A 17,215-nucleotide genomic window follows, 5' to 3' on the forward strand; every position below is an offset into this window, starting at 1 on the left:
CCACCCACTCCCCCCTCCCCTCCCCCCTACCCCAACCCCACCCCCATTCACCCACCCCACCCCCCCTCAACATCAACGGGCCTCACGCTACACAGCGAGGCCAGGCCAGCGACGAGTCCAGCCCAGCGGCGAGGCGAGCGACAAGGCCCCGGTGAGCCGAGGCCAGGCCGGACGAACAGCGAGGCCAAGCCAGGCCAGCAGTGAGGCGAGGCGGGGCAAGAGGCGAGGCGGGGCGAGCGACGAGGCGGGGCATGGCCAGCGGCGAACGGCGGGGCGGGGTGAGCGGCGAGGCGTGTGTTTTGAGGAAAGATGTGAGGCGAAATCGGAATGACGGAAATGAAATAAGAAAGCGGAAACTTTTCCGCCAAATTCGGAAGGGTTGGGAAGTCTGAAATACTATTGTTGAATAAAATCTGACGTTTTCCAAGAAATTAAACAACCTTGCTTTTGCCTCAAGTGTCACAACATTAGAGAAGTGTATCACCCCAGACTCTTCTCCTGGACTGCAACCTTGACGTGGTGGAGAGGCTTGCGTACTCCAGTGATCCGGTGAGCTATGCCGGATGGGGTTTTATATCCCTGGCAGGTTCAACCAAACCGGACAGGTCATGGGTGAGGAGGCAGACGAAGCAGTCCCTGGTCCTCCAAGTTGGGCGTGGGGTTAATTACCCCACCCTGGAAAAAAGTGTGAGTTACAGAAACTTTGACGAATGAAAACCAAATTGCACACTTGGTTGAAGAAGTTGCCCCAGCGACGGGGAACATGACGCTTCCCAGCCAAACCCGCCAGGGCGCTGGGAAGCTGACACGCCTTGACGCCAAAGAAATCCATCCTTGTGGGGACATGGAACATCCGAACCATGTTCCAGGCTGGCAAGGCTGCCACTGTTGCCAACAAAATGGTGCGCTACAATCTCTCAGTCCTGGGCTTGGCAGAAACAAGATGGACACAGTCAGGGGAGATCAAATTGGCCAGTGGGCAGTCCATTATCTACTCCGGAAAGGAAGATGAGAGAGCGAAACATACAGAGGGAGTGGACAAATTTGAAAGAGAAAATGGAGTTGGATTGGACACACCCTCAGAAAACCTGCCACAAACATCACCCGGCAAGCCCTGAAATGGAACCCCCAAGGAAAAAGGAAAAGAGGTCGCCCCAGGAACAGCTGGAGAAGAGGTGTCCAGGCAGAAATGTCTGGGAGTGAGCTCAACTGGGGAGATCTCGAAAGAACCGCCAACAACCGAGTGAGGTGGAGGACATTTGTCAATGGCCTATGCTCCCTAGAGGAGCCAAGGGCTTAAGATGAAGAAGAATCACCCCAGACTGTAGTTTGATGGTCATACTATGTTTTATCCACAGTGACAAGGCCAAGTTACATTTGTGGGAAGGGATATAAAGAAACATGAAATTTTTTCTTATCACTTTCAAACCACATCCCCTCTCAGCTAGCCTTATGAGTAGCACTCAATCATGTTGGACCATACTTCATATTTTTGAGAAGGTATTGATGTACAAGTAATACATAACCTGAAGAACAATATAATTTCAATTTTTAAATTCTGTAATGCAGTTCAAATCCAGAAAATAAATGTCTCTCATATAAAAAAAAACCATCAGGAGCTGTGTATTTAACTTCCAACGCACCTAAGTTGACTTCAATTTAAAATATATGTCTCTCATTATATGCAAAAGCCAGGTCAACACTGAATGTCTTCAAATCCTTCAACTTGTCAGTGCAGTGGCTCTGGCTTTGTAAGGCGCATCGGTACGTAAACATTAGAAGCAGCGTGTTCACTCAAGTACTCTCCCCCCATCTCTTCATAGTCTGCCAGCGTGATCCAGCCCTCAGCTTGATCAATGTGCTCAATAGCCCAGTCTCTTGCACCAAACCAGGCATCTAGAACAGGATTGGCAGCAACGACCACCTGAAAAATACAAGGGCCCATATCAATATATACAATTCTATGCAACTTAGAAATTACTTAAAGGAGAAAGGTAACTACATGGCCACTAATTCATGGTGATATCGTGTCACTTCCATGAATTTTGTTTCCAGAGATTGGGCCGCATGGCGGCACAGCGGTAGCGTTGCTGCCTTACAGCGTCAGAGATTCGGGTTTGATCCTGTCTACTGGTGCTGTCTGTATAGAATCTTTTGGCCTGCGTGATTTTTCTCCGGGAGCCCCAGTTTCAGAATTACAGAATTACCCCTAGTATGTGTGGGATAGTGCTAGTGTGCAGGGATCGCTGGTCGGCGCGGACTCGTTGTGCTGAAAGCCCTGTTTCCGCGCGGTATCTCTAAAGTAAACCAAAAAGCATCCATTGCCCCAAAAGTTGGTCAACAGTGGGTCAGAGGGGAGATCAACTTTGCTTTCCACATTTGTCATTACTGCCTCCTCCATGTCATCCCTCCAAGATATCCAACTTAACACAGCTTTGAAGTCATAGTACCTTGAACGACGACTGAAATGGCCTCATGGCAAGAAGCTCCCTCTCCATCCGCGTCTTCATCCCAGGATATAGAATGTTTCCGCCAGTAAGGAATACATTTTGCACAAGTTCATCTTGTTCTGCCTTGGTGTATCTATTAAAGCAGAATTAAAGCAGATTTATTGAGAGCAATTTCTGCCCCCATATCCGATGAAGGATGCGCTGGCATTGGAGAGGATTCAGAGATTTACGAGAATGATCGGGTTGACATACGATGAGCGGTTAATGGCACCGGGCCTGTACTCGCTGGTTTAAAAGAATGAGGGGGGGACCTTATTGAAACTTACAGAATAGTAAAAGGCCTGGATAGAGTAGATGTGGAGAGGACATTTCCATTAGTGGGAGAATCGAAGACCTGACGCCATAGCCTCAAAATAAAAGGACACACGTTTAGAAAGGAGATGAGGAATTTTGTGAAGTCAAAGGGTGGTGAATCTGTGGAATTCATTGCCAAAGACAGCTGTTGAGCCCGTCAATGGATATTGTTAAGGCAGAGATTGAGAAATTCTTGATTAGTAAGGGTGTCAGGGGTTATGGGGAGCAGGCAGGAGAATGAGGTTGAGAGGGAAAGACAGATCAGCCATGACTGAATGACGGAGTAGACTTGATGGGCCAAACTGCCTAATTCTGCTCCTGTAACTTATGAACTTATGAATTTATATTTTACAGCTTTCTGTTGCAGTTTTCAATCTTTCTCCGACTCACTCCTCCATGGTCATGCCATGTTTTGTACAAGCGATGGATCTGTTGGCAATGGCTCTCCCAATGGCTTCCTCCCAAGGTTATTGTGAGATTGACTCTCAGCTAGGGTTTGTTTGCCTTGCACTCTGCCATCTCAAGGAGCACTAAGAGATTAGATGGAGCTGCTGCACAAGGTTGTGGTGAGTTTAGATTTAGATGTTAGAAGCTGTTTCCATTAGCAGATGGACTAGGCGGCACAGATTCAAACTAACAGGCAAAAGACAAGTTTACTTTAGTTTATTATTGTCACCTGACCAAGGTACAGTGAAAACCTTTTTTGTTGCGTGCTATCCATTCAGCGAAAAGATTACACGTGATTACAATCGAGCCGCCCACAGTGTACAGTACAGGATCAAGGGAATCTGTTGAAATAAAGCTTTGGCGCCATCTTGAATTCAGATGTGCAGGGAATGTGAGGATTTTTTTTAAAAGTTTGGTTCTGATGTGGCATTTACTGTCTGCACTGAAGGTGGAAAAAGTCAATCAGGGCTTATACAGAGAAATTAGATGAGTGCGGGGGAAAATAATTCGCAGTGACACAGGAAAAGGATGGAGGCTGGGACTAATCAATTAGCTCCACAATGGGCTCAATGGACTGGTGGCATACATGCGCCTTGAATCACACTCTGTACTGCCTCACCATTTCACAGTGCAGCAAAGACCAGAAACCCACATTGCAATCACTGTGGCAATTTTACAGTGCAATGTTAAATAACTCTAATCGGCGGTAGAGTTGCTGGCTAACAGCGCCAGAACCCCAGGTTCAATCCTGACTACAGGCGCTGTCTGTACGGAGTTTGTATGTTCACCTTGTGACCGCGTGGGTTTTCTCCGGGTGTCCCGGTTTCCTCGCACTTTCCAAAGAGGTGCAGGTTTGTAGGTTAATTGGCTTCTGTAAATAGTCCCAAGTGTGTAGGATGGAACTAGTGTACGGTTGATCATTGGTTGGCCACAGACCCGATGGGCCTGTTTCCACGCTGCATCTCTAAACTAAACTAATCAACACAAGCCATCTTGTTCACCTATCTCAGATAAAACTTAATGCACAAAAGCTAATATTTCTATTCGACTTACAATCATAAATCCATCCTCGTACATGATGAATGAGTAAGGGTGAACAAATGTTTAAAACACGATTGCCAAGTTTTGGGTTATGGAATTGATATCCTTTCTGGATCAGCCTCAAAAGAAATAGATATTCAGCCAAGTATTTTAAGTCTGCTTACATGCAGACTCAATCATTATTTTATTGAGGCGGGCACCATTATGTTGCTCTCTAGCTGGTTCCTGGTGCAATTAAACAAACTGTGCCACGAAAAAGAAAGCTCATCGGCCACCATCGTTTTTCGTTGCTAGTTCTTTAGTTCAGAATAGCAGCTTTTTTTATCCAAATAGAGAAAGCCAGTATAAGACCAGTGAAAAAGCCAGGTTTGAAGTGTAGGCTTAGGTTTATTATTGTTACCTGTACCAAAATACAGTGAAAAGCTTTGATTTGCATATTATCCAGTCAGATCAGATAATACTCTACATAGATACAATCATGTCAAAATTCACGCACAATAGGTAGAGCAATGGGGAAGATTCAGAGGGCAGATTAGTCTTCAGCATTACAGTGGACCATTTCCATAGACCTCAGTGAAGTAGAGGTGAACTGCACAATACCCTAGCTCATGGATGGACCGTTCAGAAACCTGATAACAGAGGGGAAGAACCTGTTCCTATGACTAGTGGTGCATGCTTTCAAGCTTCTGTTCCTTCTGCCAGGCAGGAACAGGGAGGGATGAAGAAATGACCCAAGTGTGTCGTTTTTGAGTATACTAGCTGTTTTTATCGTTGTGAAGTGTAGATTGAGTCAATGGTGGGAGGTTTGGTCTGTGTGACGGACTGGGCTACATCTACAACTCTGCAACGTCTGGGACAGAGCTGTTCCCAAACCAAGATGTGACACAACCCAACAGTATAGACCTTTTGAAGCTTTTACACTGGCAGATGGGACTAGTGTAGATGGGACATGTTGGCCAGTGTAGGCAAGTTGGGCCGAAGGACCTGTTTTCACGCTGCATGACTATGACACTACAATAGGTAGAGCAGAGGGGAGGATACAGAGTGCAGAATATAGTTCTCAGCATTGTATGGGACTTGGTCTGACATAAATCGCTATCTTTCTTCCTATCCTTTTTGATAAAGGACTAAGATCAGGTCTCTCAGGATAGGCGTAGAAATTGGATAGAAATTGAGTAGGTATATAGCACATGCCAGCTGCACGTGATTAACTCAGAGAAAAATGTTACCCTGTTTCTGCTCCTACTCTAGCAGACCTATTCTTTGTTCTTTAGAAAGATTATGGCATTTTTGTGTCCTATCTCACACCAAGACCCACTCACTCATCGCCCGTCTCTGCTTAGTTTAGTGATACAGCGTGAAAGGGAGCCTTTTGGCCCACTGGGTATGCTCCAACCAATGAACCCCGTTAGCACTAGCACTATCCTACACACCGGGGACAATTTTTAACAATTTTTACCGGTCAATTTACCAACAAATCTGGGCAGGAAGGAACTGCAGATGTTGATTTATACTGAAGTTGGGCACAAAGTGCTGGAGTCACTCAGCGGATCAGGGAGTATTTCCGGAGAAAATACGTGGGCGACGTTGTGGGTTGGAACCTTTCTTCAGTCTCACCCGAAACGTCACCCATCCTTTTTCGCCAGAGAGGCTGCCTGACCTGCTGGTTACTCCAGCACTTTGTGTATAACTTCAACCCACAAACCTGTACGTCTTTGGAGTGTGGGAGGAAACCGGAGCATCCGGAGAAAACCCCACGCGGTCACAGGGAGAACGTACAAACTCTGTACAGACAGCTTCCGCAGTCAGGATCGAAACCAGGTCTATGGTGCACAAAGGCAGCAGGTCTACCGCTGCACCACTGTGCCACCCCTTTTTAAAACAAGCGAACTAGACAGAAAATGGGTCAGAATGAGAGGTGGGACAATATATCTTGATCTCATAGCAAGGTCACAGATCTCTCCTTTGTCAGGTGATTGTGGGCAGTTGGTGACAAACGTCCTGCATTCCCTCATCTCATAGGGAAACCTGTCTAGTGGCTTTGTCATAACATCTCTCAGCGGAACAGAGATACTGAAGAGATAGTGGCACACACGCAATTTAAGGTATTTGATCACAAGTTGAAAATAAACAGACCAATTTCCAAATGTAAGCCTATTTCTATTCTTAGATTTTAGTTTTAGTTTTAGTGATACAGCGTGGAAACAGGCCCTTCGACCCACCGAGTCCACAAGCACCTGTACACTAATTCTATCCTGAACTAATCCAGTCTGAAGAAGGGTCTCGACCCGAAACGTCACCCATTCCTTCACTCCAGTGATGCTGCCTGTCCTGCTGAGTTACCCCAGCATTTTGTGTCTACCTTCGATTTAAACCAGCACCTGCAGTTCTTTCCAACACGCTAGTTCTATCCAGTATGCTAGGGACAATTTACAGCGGCCAATTAACCTACAAAACTGTGCGTCTTTGGTAAGTGGGAGTAAACCGGGAGAAAACCCAGGCGGTTACGGGGAGAACGTACAAAAGCCATACAGACTGCACCCGAGGTCAGGATCGAACCCGGGTCTCTGACACAGTGAGGCAGCAACTCTACCGCAGTGCCACTGTGCCGCCTCTGCTGCACCACTCTGTTCTTATGCTGTTAAAGGATTCGATAAAACCTGAAGGACATACCTGTCCAGAACATACTGCATTGTTTCGGCTATCCCAGACTGTTCCTCTCCTATCAGAGATGGCTGGAACATAATTTCAGGAACACGGATGCGCTCACTTCCCAGGTGCAGCTGATGATATTCTGCAAGGTTGAACATCTGTCCGATTGGCTATATAAAAAGGTAGAAGTTGATAATAATAAATAAAATTCAAACATTGGGCACTGTGAATGTTTTCTCCTTTTAATGAATTCACAGGTTGGTGTCATTCACATTTTAAAAATACTTGGACACACTAATGGAATCGCACAAAGCTGCTACAGATTCTTATAAAGACAATTTTTAAACACAAGTCAGATATCTCAATCCCCTAGCAGACTAACGCAACAGATGTGAATAAATGTAAACCTGAAGGGTAGATACAGGGACTGCAGATGCTGTTTTACAAAAAAAAAGTGCTGGAGGAACTCAGTGGTCCGGGCCTGAGCCTGAGCCTGAGCCATGCAGCATGAAAGCAGGCCACTCGACCCAATATGCCCATGCTGACCAAGATCCCTCTACCTACAAGCTGTTTCCGCGCTGCATCTCTAAACTAAACCAAAGTGTCTGTTTCCACGCTGTATCTCTAAAGTCTAAAGTCACAGCATACCATTTGCTTGGATTTCGCTATCATTGAAAACAGATGCAAAACTGCATATATTCACTTGAGATATTCTGTACATGTACGTAAAGGACTTGCAATGTGCCCTTCACAGTACAGATTGAAAAAGCATGACTAAAATACCGGAAATCTGAAATGACGGCAGGCAATGTTGGACTCAGTGGGTCAAGCGGCATTTGTGAAGGCCAGCATAGAGTTAATGGTTTAGGATTTGCTGAATCCATCAGGAAGGATGAGAGCATTAGAGGGGTGACATTGCCAGGCACAGGGGGAACTCAGTTCAATATCTCCCTGTACAGTGATGATCTTGCTTGAATCCATGGTTGATCCACAGATTTATCAGCATCTACTACCGATTTAAGTTGGCATCGAGAGGAGTGACGCTTAACAGCATTGATGTACAAAGAGATCGTGGGGTGGTCCATAACTCCCTGAAAGTGGCAACACAAGTGGATAGAGTGGTAAAGAAGGTAAAGCTGTGGGCACCCGCATGGGCCTCAGCTATGCCTGCCTCTTTGTAGGGTATGTCGAACAATCCCTGTTCCAGGCGTACACTGGCCCTATCCCCGAACTCTATCTCTGTTATATTGATGACTGCATCGGTGCTACCTCCTGCACCCATGCAGAACTCATGGACTTCATCAGCTTTCATCCTGCACTCAAATATACTTGGGCCATCTCCGACACCTCCCTCCCCTTTCTTGATCTCTCAGTCTCCATCACAAGAAATAGACTATTGACTGACATCTATTACAAACCCACTGACTCCCACAACTATCTCGACTACACCGCTTACCACCCTGCTTCTTGCAAAGGCTCTATCTATCCCCTACTCCCAATTCCTCCGTCTACGCCGCATCTGCGCCCAAGAGGAGGTGTTCCATACAAGAACATCCGAGATGTCATAATACTTTAGGGAACATGGGTTCCCCTCTCCCATCATAAATGAGGCTCTCACTCGTGTCTCCTCGGTACCCTGCAACTCCGCCCTTGCTCCCCTTTCCCCTAGTCGCTACAGACAGAGCCCCCCCTAGTCCTTACCTTCCACCCCATCAGCCGTCGCATACAACACATAATCCTCCAAAATTTCTGCCACCTCCAACGGGATCCCACCACTAGCCACATTTCCCCATCTCCACCCCTTTCCGCCTTGCGCAGAGACCGTTCCCTCCACAACTCCCTGGTTAACATCCCTTCCCACCCCCTCCCCAGGTACCTTCCCCTGCAACCGCAGAAGATGCAACACCTGTCCCTATACCTCCTCCCTCAACTCTGTCCAGGGAACCCGACAGTCCTTTCAGGTTGGGCAGAGGTTCACTTGCACCTCCTCCAACCTCAGCTACTGTATCCATTGCTCAGGATGTGGACTCTTATACATCGGCGATACCAAACGCAGACTGGTGATCGTTTCGCGGAACACCTTCGCTCAGCCCACGTGAACCAACCCGATCTCCCGGTTGCTGGACACTTTAATTCTCTTTCCCATTCCTACACAGACCTTTCTGCCCTCGGTCTCCTCCATTGTCAGAGTGAGGCTAAACGCAAATTGGAGGAACAGCACCTCATATTTCACTTGGGCAGCTTACAGCCCAGTGGTATGAATATTGATTTCTCTCACTTCAGGTAGCCCCGGCATTCCCTCTCTCTCTATCCCTCCCCCACCCGAGTCGTACGAGCTGCTCATTTTCACCCTACAGCCAGCGTACAATGGCCTGTTTCCATTATCATGGTTACCTTTTTGCATATCTTTCATTCATTGTTCTTTATCTCTCCACATCACCGTCTATAGTTCTCGTTTGCCTTATCCCTAACCAGTCTGAAGAAGGGTCTCGACCCGAAATGTCACCCATTCCTTCTCTCCAGAGATGCTGCCTGTCCCGCTGAGTTACTCCAGCTTTTTGTGTCTATTAATGATTTTGGATGATGGATATTTACAACTGGTTGAAGTGTCAATTCTGGTTCATTTCTTCATCGGTGTAGCCACATCTAGCAGCATTTTCTGTTTACGCAACAATTGCATAATTTCCGGCTAAAATGCACAAAAATTCCAAATATTTCCTCCTGGTACTCCAGCCGAGAACCTGGGATCTTTCTGATACGAGTAATAATACAGCCATCAATCTAGATTCCCTGCACCCACATTAGGACCTGTAATTCAGTCAGTCACTCAATCAACACGAGATGCAATTATTTAAGCCATTTGCCCTTGAGATTATCTAATTAGTGACCCTAAAAGTTATTTTGTGATTGTTAACCAAAAATATGACAGTCCTCTTTAATTTCCCATGACACAACGTTGGAGCTGCCACCTAATCACCTCAAACAACCTTCATCAACCAAAGTACAAAAAATCCACAAAGTGCCAGAGTAACACGGGCGATGCTGGAGTAGATTTGCTGCCGAACAGTACATGTACGGTCTCCCTGTGACCGTGTGGGATTTCTCCAGGTGCTTTAGTTTCCTCCCACACTCCAAAGACAAACAGGTTTGAAGGTTAATTGGCTTCGGTCAAATTGTAAATTGTCCCTAGTGTGTGGGATTAGGCTAGTGTAGGCGGGATCGCTGGTCTGCACGGACTGGGTGGGCCGAAGGGCCACCTGTATCTCTAAACTAAACTCAGGTCGGGCAGCATCTCTGGAAAACATGGATCCATGTTCTCCAGAGATGCTGCCTGAACTGTTGAGTTACTCCAGCAAATTGGGGTTTTTTGTGCAAACCAGCATCTGTAGTTGCTTGCTTCAAAAAAAAATCCACAATACAGCACTTTGGAAATCGTTAGTCCCAAGTTACCTGTTCCTCCCAAGTATAGGAAACTTAGTTACACGCCATATCTCCAATCATTTCAATGCCTTTTTCTTTTTGTTTTGTGCTGATAGAAATCACTGTACTAACTGTTTTCATTGCCTTTTGTGGGAAGCATCACTAAAGTGGTAGAGCTGCTGCCTTACAGTGCCAGAGACCATGGTTCGATTCTGACTGTAGGTGTTGTCTGTACGGAGTTCTCGCTGTGACCGCGTGGGTTTTCTCCGGGCGCACCAGTTCCTTCCCACATTCCAAAGACGTGCAGGTTTGTAGGTTAATTGGCTTTGGTAACAAATGATAAATTCCCCCTAGTGTGTAGGATAGCGCTAGTCGGCACAGACTCTGTGGGCCGAAGGACCTGTTTCCACGCTGCATCTCTAAACTAAACTAAAGTGCCTGTTGCTACACTCTATCTCCAAAGTCTAAAGACATACGCTTCTCACTGGAAACAAATAAGGTGGAAAAGCAGGGGAAATGGAGTTAATTGCACAATTCTCGCTGGTACAGGCAGAATGGACTAAAAGGACCTTATGTGCTGTACGCTTAAATAAACTGAACGAAATATCAGAATGGCAGGCTAGTTTTGAATTTATTTCCTTTTAAGACGATGCCAATAACTACTGTACGGAGATAGTGAAATAGCCTGTCCTGGACAAATCCTCCACCCTAGTGGGTTTGGAGGCCGGATCATTGAGGGGTATTTAAAGAAGAACGAGGAGTTTCTGAAAGGTCAGGGAATACTGGGCTCTGTGGCACCGACCGACACAGATGAGATGAAGACAGGGACAGATCAGTTATGATCATGATCGTATTGAATGGTGAGGCAGATTTGAGGAGGCCCAGGAATCTATTCCCACTATTTTCTTATGTTCTTGCGTCTGTAAATTAACTGCTACACTTCAGAACCAAGTATGACAACAGAATTAGCCTGCTTAGTCTTTTGTTTTAGGGACACAGCATGGAAACAGGCCCTTCGTCCCAATGAGTCCACGCCGACCATTGATCTCCCGTTCACTCTAGATCCGTGTTATTCCACATTCACATCTGCTTCCTCTACATTGGGGGCAATTGACAGAGGCTAATTAACCTACAAACCTCCAAATCTTTGAGATGTGGGGAGGAAACCGGAACACCAGAAGGAAACTCATAAGGTCACAAGGAGTAAGGTGTAAACTCCACACAAGCTGCACCTGTGGTCAGGATTGAATGCGGGTCTGTTACGTTGTGAGGCAGCAGCTTCACCAGCTGCACCACTGTGCTGTCAATTCAATATTGTAGTCAATTCAAGGCTGTAATCTAATCTTCATTAATCAATACACAATTAATTAAAAACTATCGACAACATCACAATTAATAACTGACGCTCAGCTTTAAATGCAACTTGCCTGAAGCCCACGAGCATACAAATGGATTTATCTGCAAAAATACATTTCTCCACATATGATTTTCATTTGCAAGTATGATTGCCAATGCTCTGGATTTTGTTTGAGAAGCAGAACGCAATGCACAAGGGAGCTTCGTGCTGAATAAATAGCTGTTGAAATCCTACCTGAACGACATTGGTTTGCTTTCCAAAATCACTCTGATATTCAGGGAAAAGCTGTTCCAGATCATTGACTCCTTCCAAGTCATCCATTGTCTGATCGCAATTCAATACCTGATCCAGATCAGAAACCTGCAAACACGTTTGAACACAAAATGAGAGTCAATTACAAACAGTGAGCAAAGGCCTTTGAAGTCCCCTCTTCATCAATTTAGCTTTGGGATGTATTTGCATCAATATTGGGGGTTATTCGATTATTGAATGCTTGCTTATTATATATGATCTGCATGTATTGCATATAGTCCAGCTATGTGCTGCTGCCAGTGGGTCTTTCATTGTTCTATTGTCGGCACATGTTGTGGCAATTAAACACCAGAAACAAGTCAATTGCAGATGCTGGTTTACAGGGGGGAAAAGGCACAAAGTGCTGGAGTAACTCAGCAGATCAGGCAGCATTCCTGGAGTACATGGACAAGCGATGTTTCGAGTCGGGACCCTTCTTCAGAGTAAAAAAGTCTGAAGAAGGGACCTAGCCCTGGAGAACATGGATGGGTGACGTTTTGAGTTGGGAGCCTTCTTCAGACTAAAATAAAGGTCTTTGAGTTTGAAGAAGGGGCCGGACCCAAGCCGAAACTTCACCTATCCATGTTCGCCAACCGTGCTGCCTAACCCACTGAGTTATTCCAGCACGTTGTGTCTTTGACAATTAAACACTCTTGACTCTGGAGCTCAGATCATGCACGTCTAGCAGGGCAGGACTCAAATCTTCCTCTTGCAAAGCACTGTATGGGTACATTGGGGGTAGGAAGGTAGGTGATAAAATGTAACGTTTGATATCTTGATGCAATGTTGGCTTCTCCGATTATAGGAACAAAGAATGAATCCACATCTGGTATTGTGTATCTGCAAACTTGGCACAACAAACTCATGCATTCTAGTTAATCATGACCTCCTGGACTTGGCTCAACCACACTTGCAATATGGTGAACAGACCTGATCTGCACATAAAGAGAGAGGCACTGCAAAAGGTGAACAAAAATAATTAATAACAATGAGGCTAGACAGAGTGAATGTGGAAAAGAGGTTTCTAGTAATGGGAGAATCTAGGACCAGAGGACACAGCCTCCGAATAAAAGGACGTACCTTTATAATGGAGATGAGGAGGAATTTCTTTAGCTAGAGGGTGGTGAATCTGCGGAATTCATTGCCACAGACGGCTATGGAGGCCAAGTCATTAGGTAATTTAAAATAGAGAATGATCGGTTCTTGATTAGGAAAGGTGCCAAACGTTGCAGGGTGAAGGTTGAGGAGGAAAATAGATCAGACCTAATTGAATTATGGAGCAGACTTGATGGGCTGAATGACCTAATTCTGCTCCTATGTGTTATGGTCTTACGCTATACCCATCAAGAAAGGACAGGTTCTTATTTTTCCTTCAGAGAAAGAGTGAGTAAATCAGCAGAAGTCTTCAACATTATGAAAGAGTTCTGAGCAAAATAAGAAATGGGAGCCACATACAGAGTCATTGCGATACAGCATGGAACGAGCCTCTTCGGCCCGTCAAGTCCATGCCAACCAAGCCCATTTTATTCTCCCCACATTCTCATTAGCTTTCTCCCAGATTCCACTGCTTACCTACACACTAACCTAATTAACCTTCCCAGCTGCCAATCTGTGTGATGTGGAAGGAAACTGGAGCACTCAGTGGAACCCTACACAGTCAGAGAGAGAACATGCAAGCTCCACAGACAGCACCCAAGGTCAGGATTGGACCATGGTCTCTGCATTGTGAGGCAATAGCTCGACCAGCTGCACTGCTGGGCACGATAAATTCCAACAAACCCATTAATCAAGTCAGGAAACAATGTTTTTACTGTAAACTTCTTTAACTGCTTTTACTATGAAGGGCAGCACAGTGGCGCAGCGGTAGAGTTGCAGTCGTACTGCGCCCGAGGCCCAGATTCAATTGTGACTGTGGGTGCTGTCTGTACAGAGTTTGTACGTTCTCCCTATGATTATGGGGGTTTTCTCCAGGTGTTCCGGTTTCCTCCCACACTCCAAAAACATACAGGTTTGTACGTTAATTGGCTTCGGTAAAATGGTACAATGTCCCTAGTGTGTATAGGATAGTGCTGGTGTATGGGGTGGTGGCTGGTCAGAGCGGACTCGGTGGGCCAAAGGCCCTGTTTCCGTGCTGTATCACTAAAGTAAAGTCTTTCTAAAGTAACTCATAACCACAGATGAACTGAAAACCATATATCCGAGTATAAAATTGAGACCTGACCTCACCACAACTTATGCAAATCTGACTTAAGCTCAATTTTTTCCATACGAAACAATTGTTCTAAACATAATCTCAAGTATGTTGACAATCAGGTTAATGATAAAACAACATCATGTAACAATAAATGACATGATGAAACAATGAATAGCAATCACGAGTATATATGTGGTGTCACAAGTCAATCACGCTGGCATGGATAAAGAGCTTCGGGTCGGGAACCTTCTTCAGACTGAAAGTAGAGGGGAGGGAAGTGGAGGGAAGAAAAGGCCAGAACAAAGCAGGGCCAACAACAAATGACCAAGGAAGGGAGGAGCCCATAATGGTCTGTTGTTGGCTGGGGAAGAGATGGTTACGAAGAGATACAAGGATGCGAACAGTGGAACTAGTAGCACGACTAGGGCGGGCGAGGGGATGGGAGAGACCAAATGCAGGGATTACTTGAAATTAGAGAAATCAACATTCATACGGCTGAGTTGTAAGCTGCCCAAATGCAACACGAGCTGCTGTTCCTCCAATTTGCATGTGACACTCTGACAGTAGATGAGGCCCAGGACAGAAAGGTCAGTATGGGAAGGGGATTTGAAATGTTCAGAAACCGGGAGATCGTGTGGGCCAAGACGGACACCGAGAGGACTTTACTCGTACTAAACATTATTCCCTTTATCCTGTGTCCGTACACTGTGGACGGCTTGATTGTAATTATCTATAGGCTTTCTGCTGACTGGATAGCACGCAACAGAAAAAGCTTTTCACTGGACCTCAGTAAATGTGACAATAAACAAAACTAGACTAAAGGAGGCTACATAACCAGACAGGGGAAAAAGAATTGTATGGAGTGGTGGGAAGGGAGCAATGGAGCACAAATACTACTGGGGATCAGTCAGAACAAATGGCCTGTAGATATGTTTCTAACCCAGACATTTATGCTGCTTCCTGATGACTGATAACACTTTATTATTTTCTATTCTGTCCTCTGCCGTGTGTGGAGATGAGCCTACAACAACCTGCAAGTCTTTCACAGACTGTCCCCCTCTTACACTTGCAGCTCCTGCTCAGGAATATCACCACAACTTCAAGCTGCTACACGAGGTTCTATGTTAAGTGAAAACGATGTCAAGGTGCACAAACACTTACATCTGGCTTTGTGTCAACCACATCCACCTCCACATTCACCTCTGCCTGCAGTATCTTTTGCTTGGTCTGCTCGATGACCAGGCTAAGCTTGTTAATGTACGACTGCAGCTCCTCTGCAGAATCCATGTTCATTTCCAACAACGCACGCTTAAATCGGTCCATCATGCCTTCTTCTAGAAGCTCCTAAAATGATAAAGTATGCGTGACAATAATATGAAAATCCAAAGTACAGAACATTTTGGAAATCTGAGATAATAGTAGAAAATTTAGGCCAGCACGGTGGCGCAGCGGTAGAGTTGCTACCTTACAGCGCCAGAGACCCGGGTTCCATCCTGACTATGGATACTGTCTGGACGGAGTTGTACGTTCTCCCTGTGACCACATGGGTTTTCTCCAGGAGTTCCAGTTTCGTCCCACACTCCAAAAATGTGCAGGTTTGTAGGTCAATTGGCTTTGGTTAAAAAAAAAAACATTGTAAATTCTCCCTAGCGTGTAAGATAGCGTTAGTGTGCAGGGATCGCAGGTCAGCACGGGCTCGGAGGGCCGAATGGCGTGTTTCCGCTCTGCATCTCTAAACTAAACTAAAATAATAGGCACAAAATGGTGGATTAACTCAGCAGGTTAGGCAGTATCTCGGAGAAAATGGATAGGTGATACTTCAGGTCTGGACCCTCCTTCAGACTGAATGGATGAAGCTCTTCACCTGCTCTCTCAATGGCTTGGTCTAGATTCCTCGAGTACAACCGGTCATTCACACCATTGTCACTTGTGTGCAAAGACAAAGCCTGGTGGCTGTACGCCATATGATTCACTCATTCCAAATATAATTTTAGGAGTAATTTAATACGTAAGGGCACTGTTAATGGGAAAAATACATTCGTACTCCTCAAATATTTCCTTCTTTTACATTAAAACAATGTGTTGATCGTGTTTGTGTTTAAAGGACCCATATGTCATAAATAATGGTTTAATTTTACCCAAGAAGATCTCCAGCAAAACTTATCAAAATGTAAAATTGGACCATTGACGTGAGTTTTACAAAAAACAAGAAAGACCCAGGTAGATAGCATATAGAATTCACATAGAAACAAGGAACTACAGATGCTCGTTTACAAAAAAAGATACGAAGATACAAAGTGCTGGAGTAACTCAATGGGTCAGGCAGCATCTCTGGAGAACATGGATAGGTAACAATTCCTCTTCATAACTTTTAATCCATAATTCACATGAATAGTATTAATTTCCAAAACATAACTAAAACTTTCCATTTATAATCGCCTTTCATTACCTCAGGAAGTCCCAAAGAGGTTTACGACAATCAAGTACTCTTTGAAAAGCAAACGAGGTGGAAAACATTTGTATGCTGCAATCTGCCATCACAACACTGTGTTGATACCAGATGGTTGGCTTTAATGATGTTGATAAAATATATTTTAGTCATAAAATGTTCAGGTCAACATTTGCAAAGCCGGGCCCTGTTAATCCTCTCACTGATAATAATAATAATAATAATATATTTATTTTATATAGCGCCTTAACACATGCACAAAGCGCTTTACAAATACAATTAACATAGAAACAAACAGACAAACAGACAAACTATCCTGACGGAAAAGCGGCGAATAATCAACGCCAGCGTCCTCTCACGTCAGGGTCCGGCAGTAGACATTAAAGAACACAAGACACACAGATACAATTTTTTACACAAAACAGCCATCACAGTGATTGCTCTAGGCATACCCTCACTGTGATGGAAGGCAAATGTGATGACATGCTAATGTGAAGCAGTTGTTCATTTAAAACCCTAAAGCAAATCGTTCATGGGGGTTTTAAAGCAGATTTCAAGCA

The 17,215-nt window shown here is 45.1% G+C and overlaps 1 protein-coding gene across 1 annotated transcript in view; it reads right to left on the reverse strand.

Moving 5' to 3' along the window:
- Positions 1 to 1,328: 1,328 nt before the first annotated feature.
- Positions 1,329 to 17,215, reverse strand: part of actr5 (actin related protein 5) — a 29,857-nt gene continuing 13,970 nt past the window's right edge. The window contains exons 5-9 of the mRNA XM_078419280.1: positions 15,368 to 15,550; positions 11,956 to 12,081; positions 6,966 to 7,114; positions 2,451 to 2,583; positions 1,329 to 1,924 (exon numbers count right to left, since the gene is read on the reverse strand). Of these exons, the coding sequence (XP_078275406.1) occupies positions 1,730 to 1,924; positions 2,451 to 2,583; positions 6,966 to 7,114; positions 11,956 to 12,081; positions 15,368 to 15,550 (786 nt within the window). The 3' untranslated portion in view covers positions 1,329 to 1,729. The remainder of the gene's footprint in view (positions 1,925 to 2,450; positions 2,584 to 6,965; positions 7,115 to 11,955; positions 12,082 to 15,367; positions 15,551 to 17,215) is intronic.

This window comes from Rhinoraja longicauda, chromosome 22 (assembly GCF_053455715.1).
Source record: "Rhinoraja longicauda isolate Sanriku21f chromosome 22, sRhiLon1.1, whole genome shotgun sequence".
In the NCBI taxonomy this organism is placed as follows: Eukaryota; Metazoa; Chordata; class Chondrichthyes; order Rajiformes; family Arhynchobatidae; genus Rhinoraja; species Rhinoraja longicauda.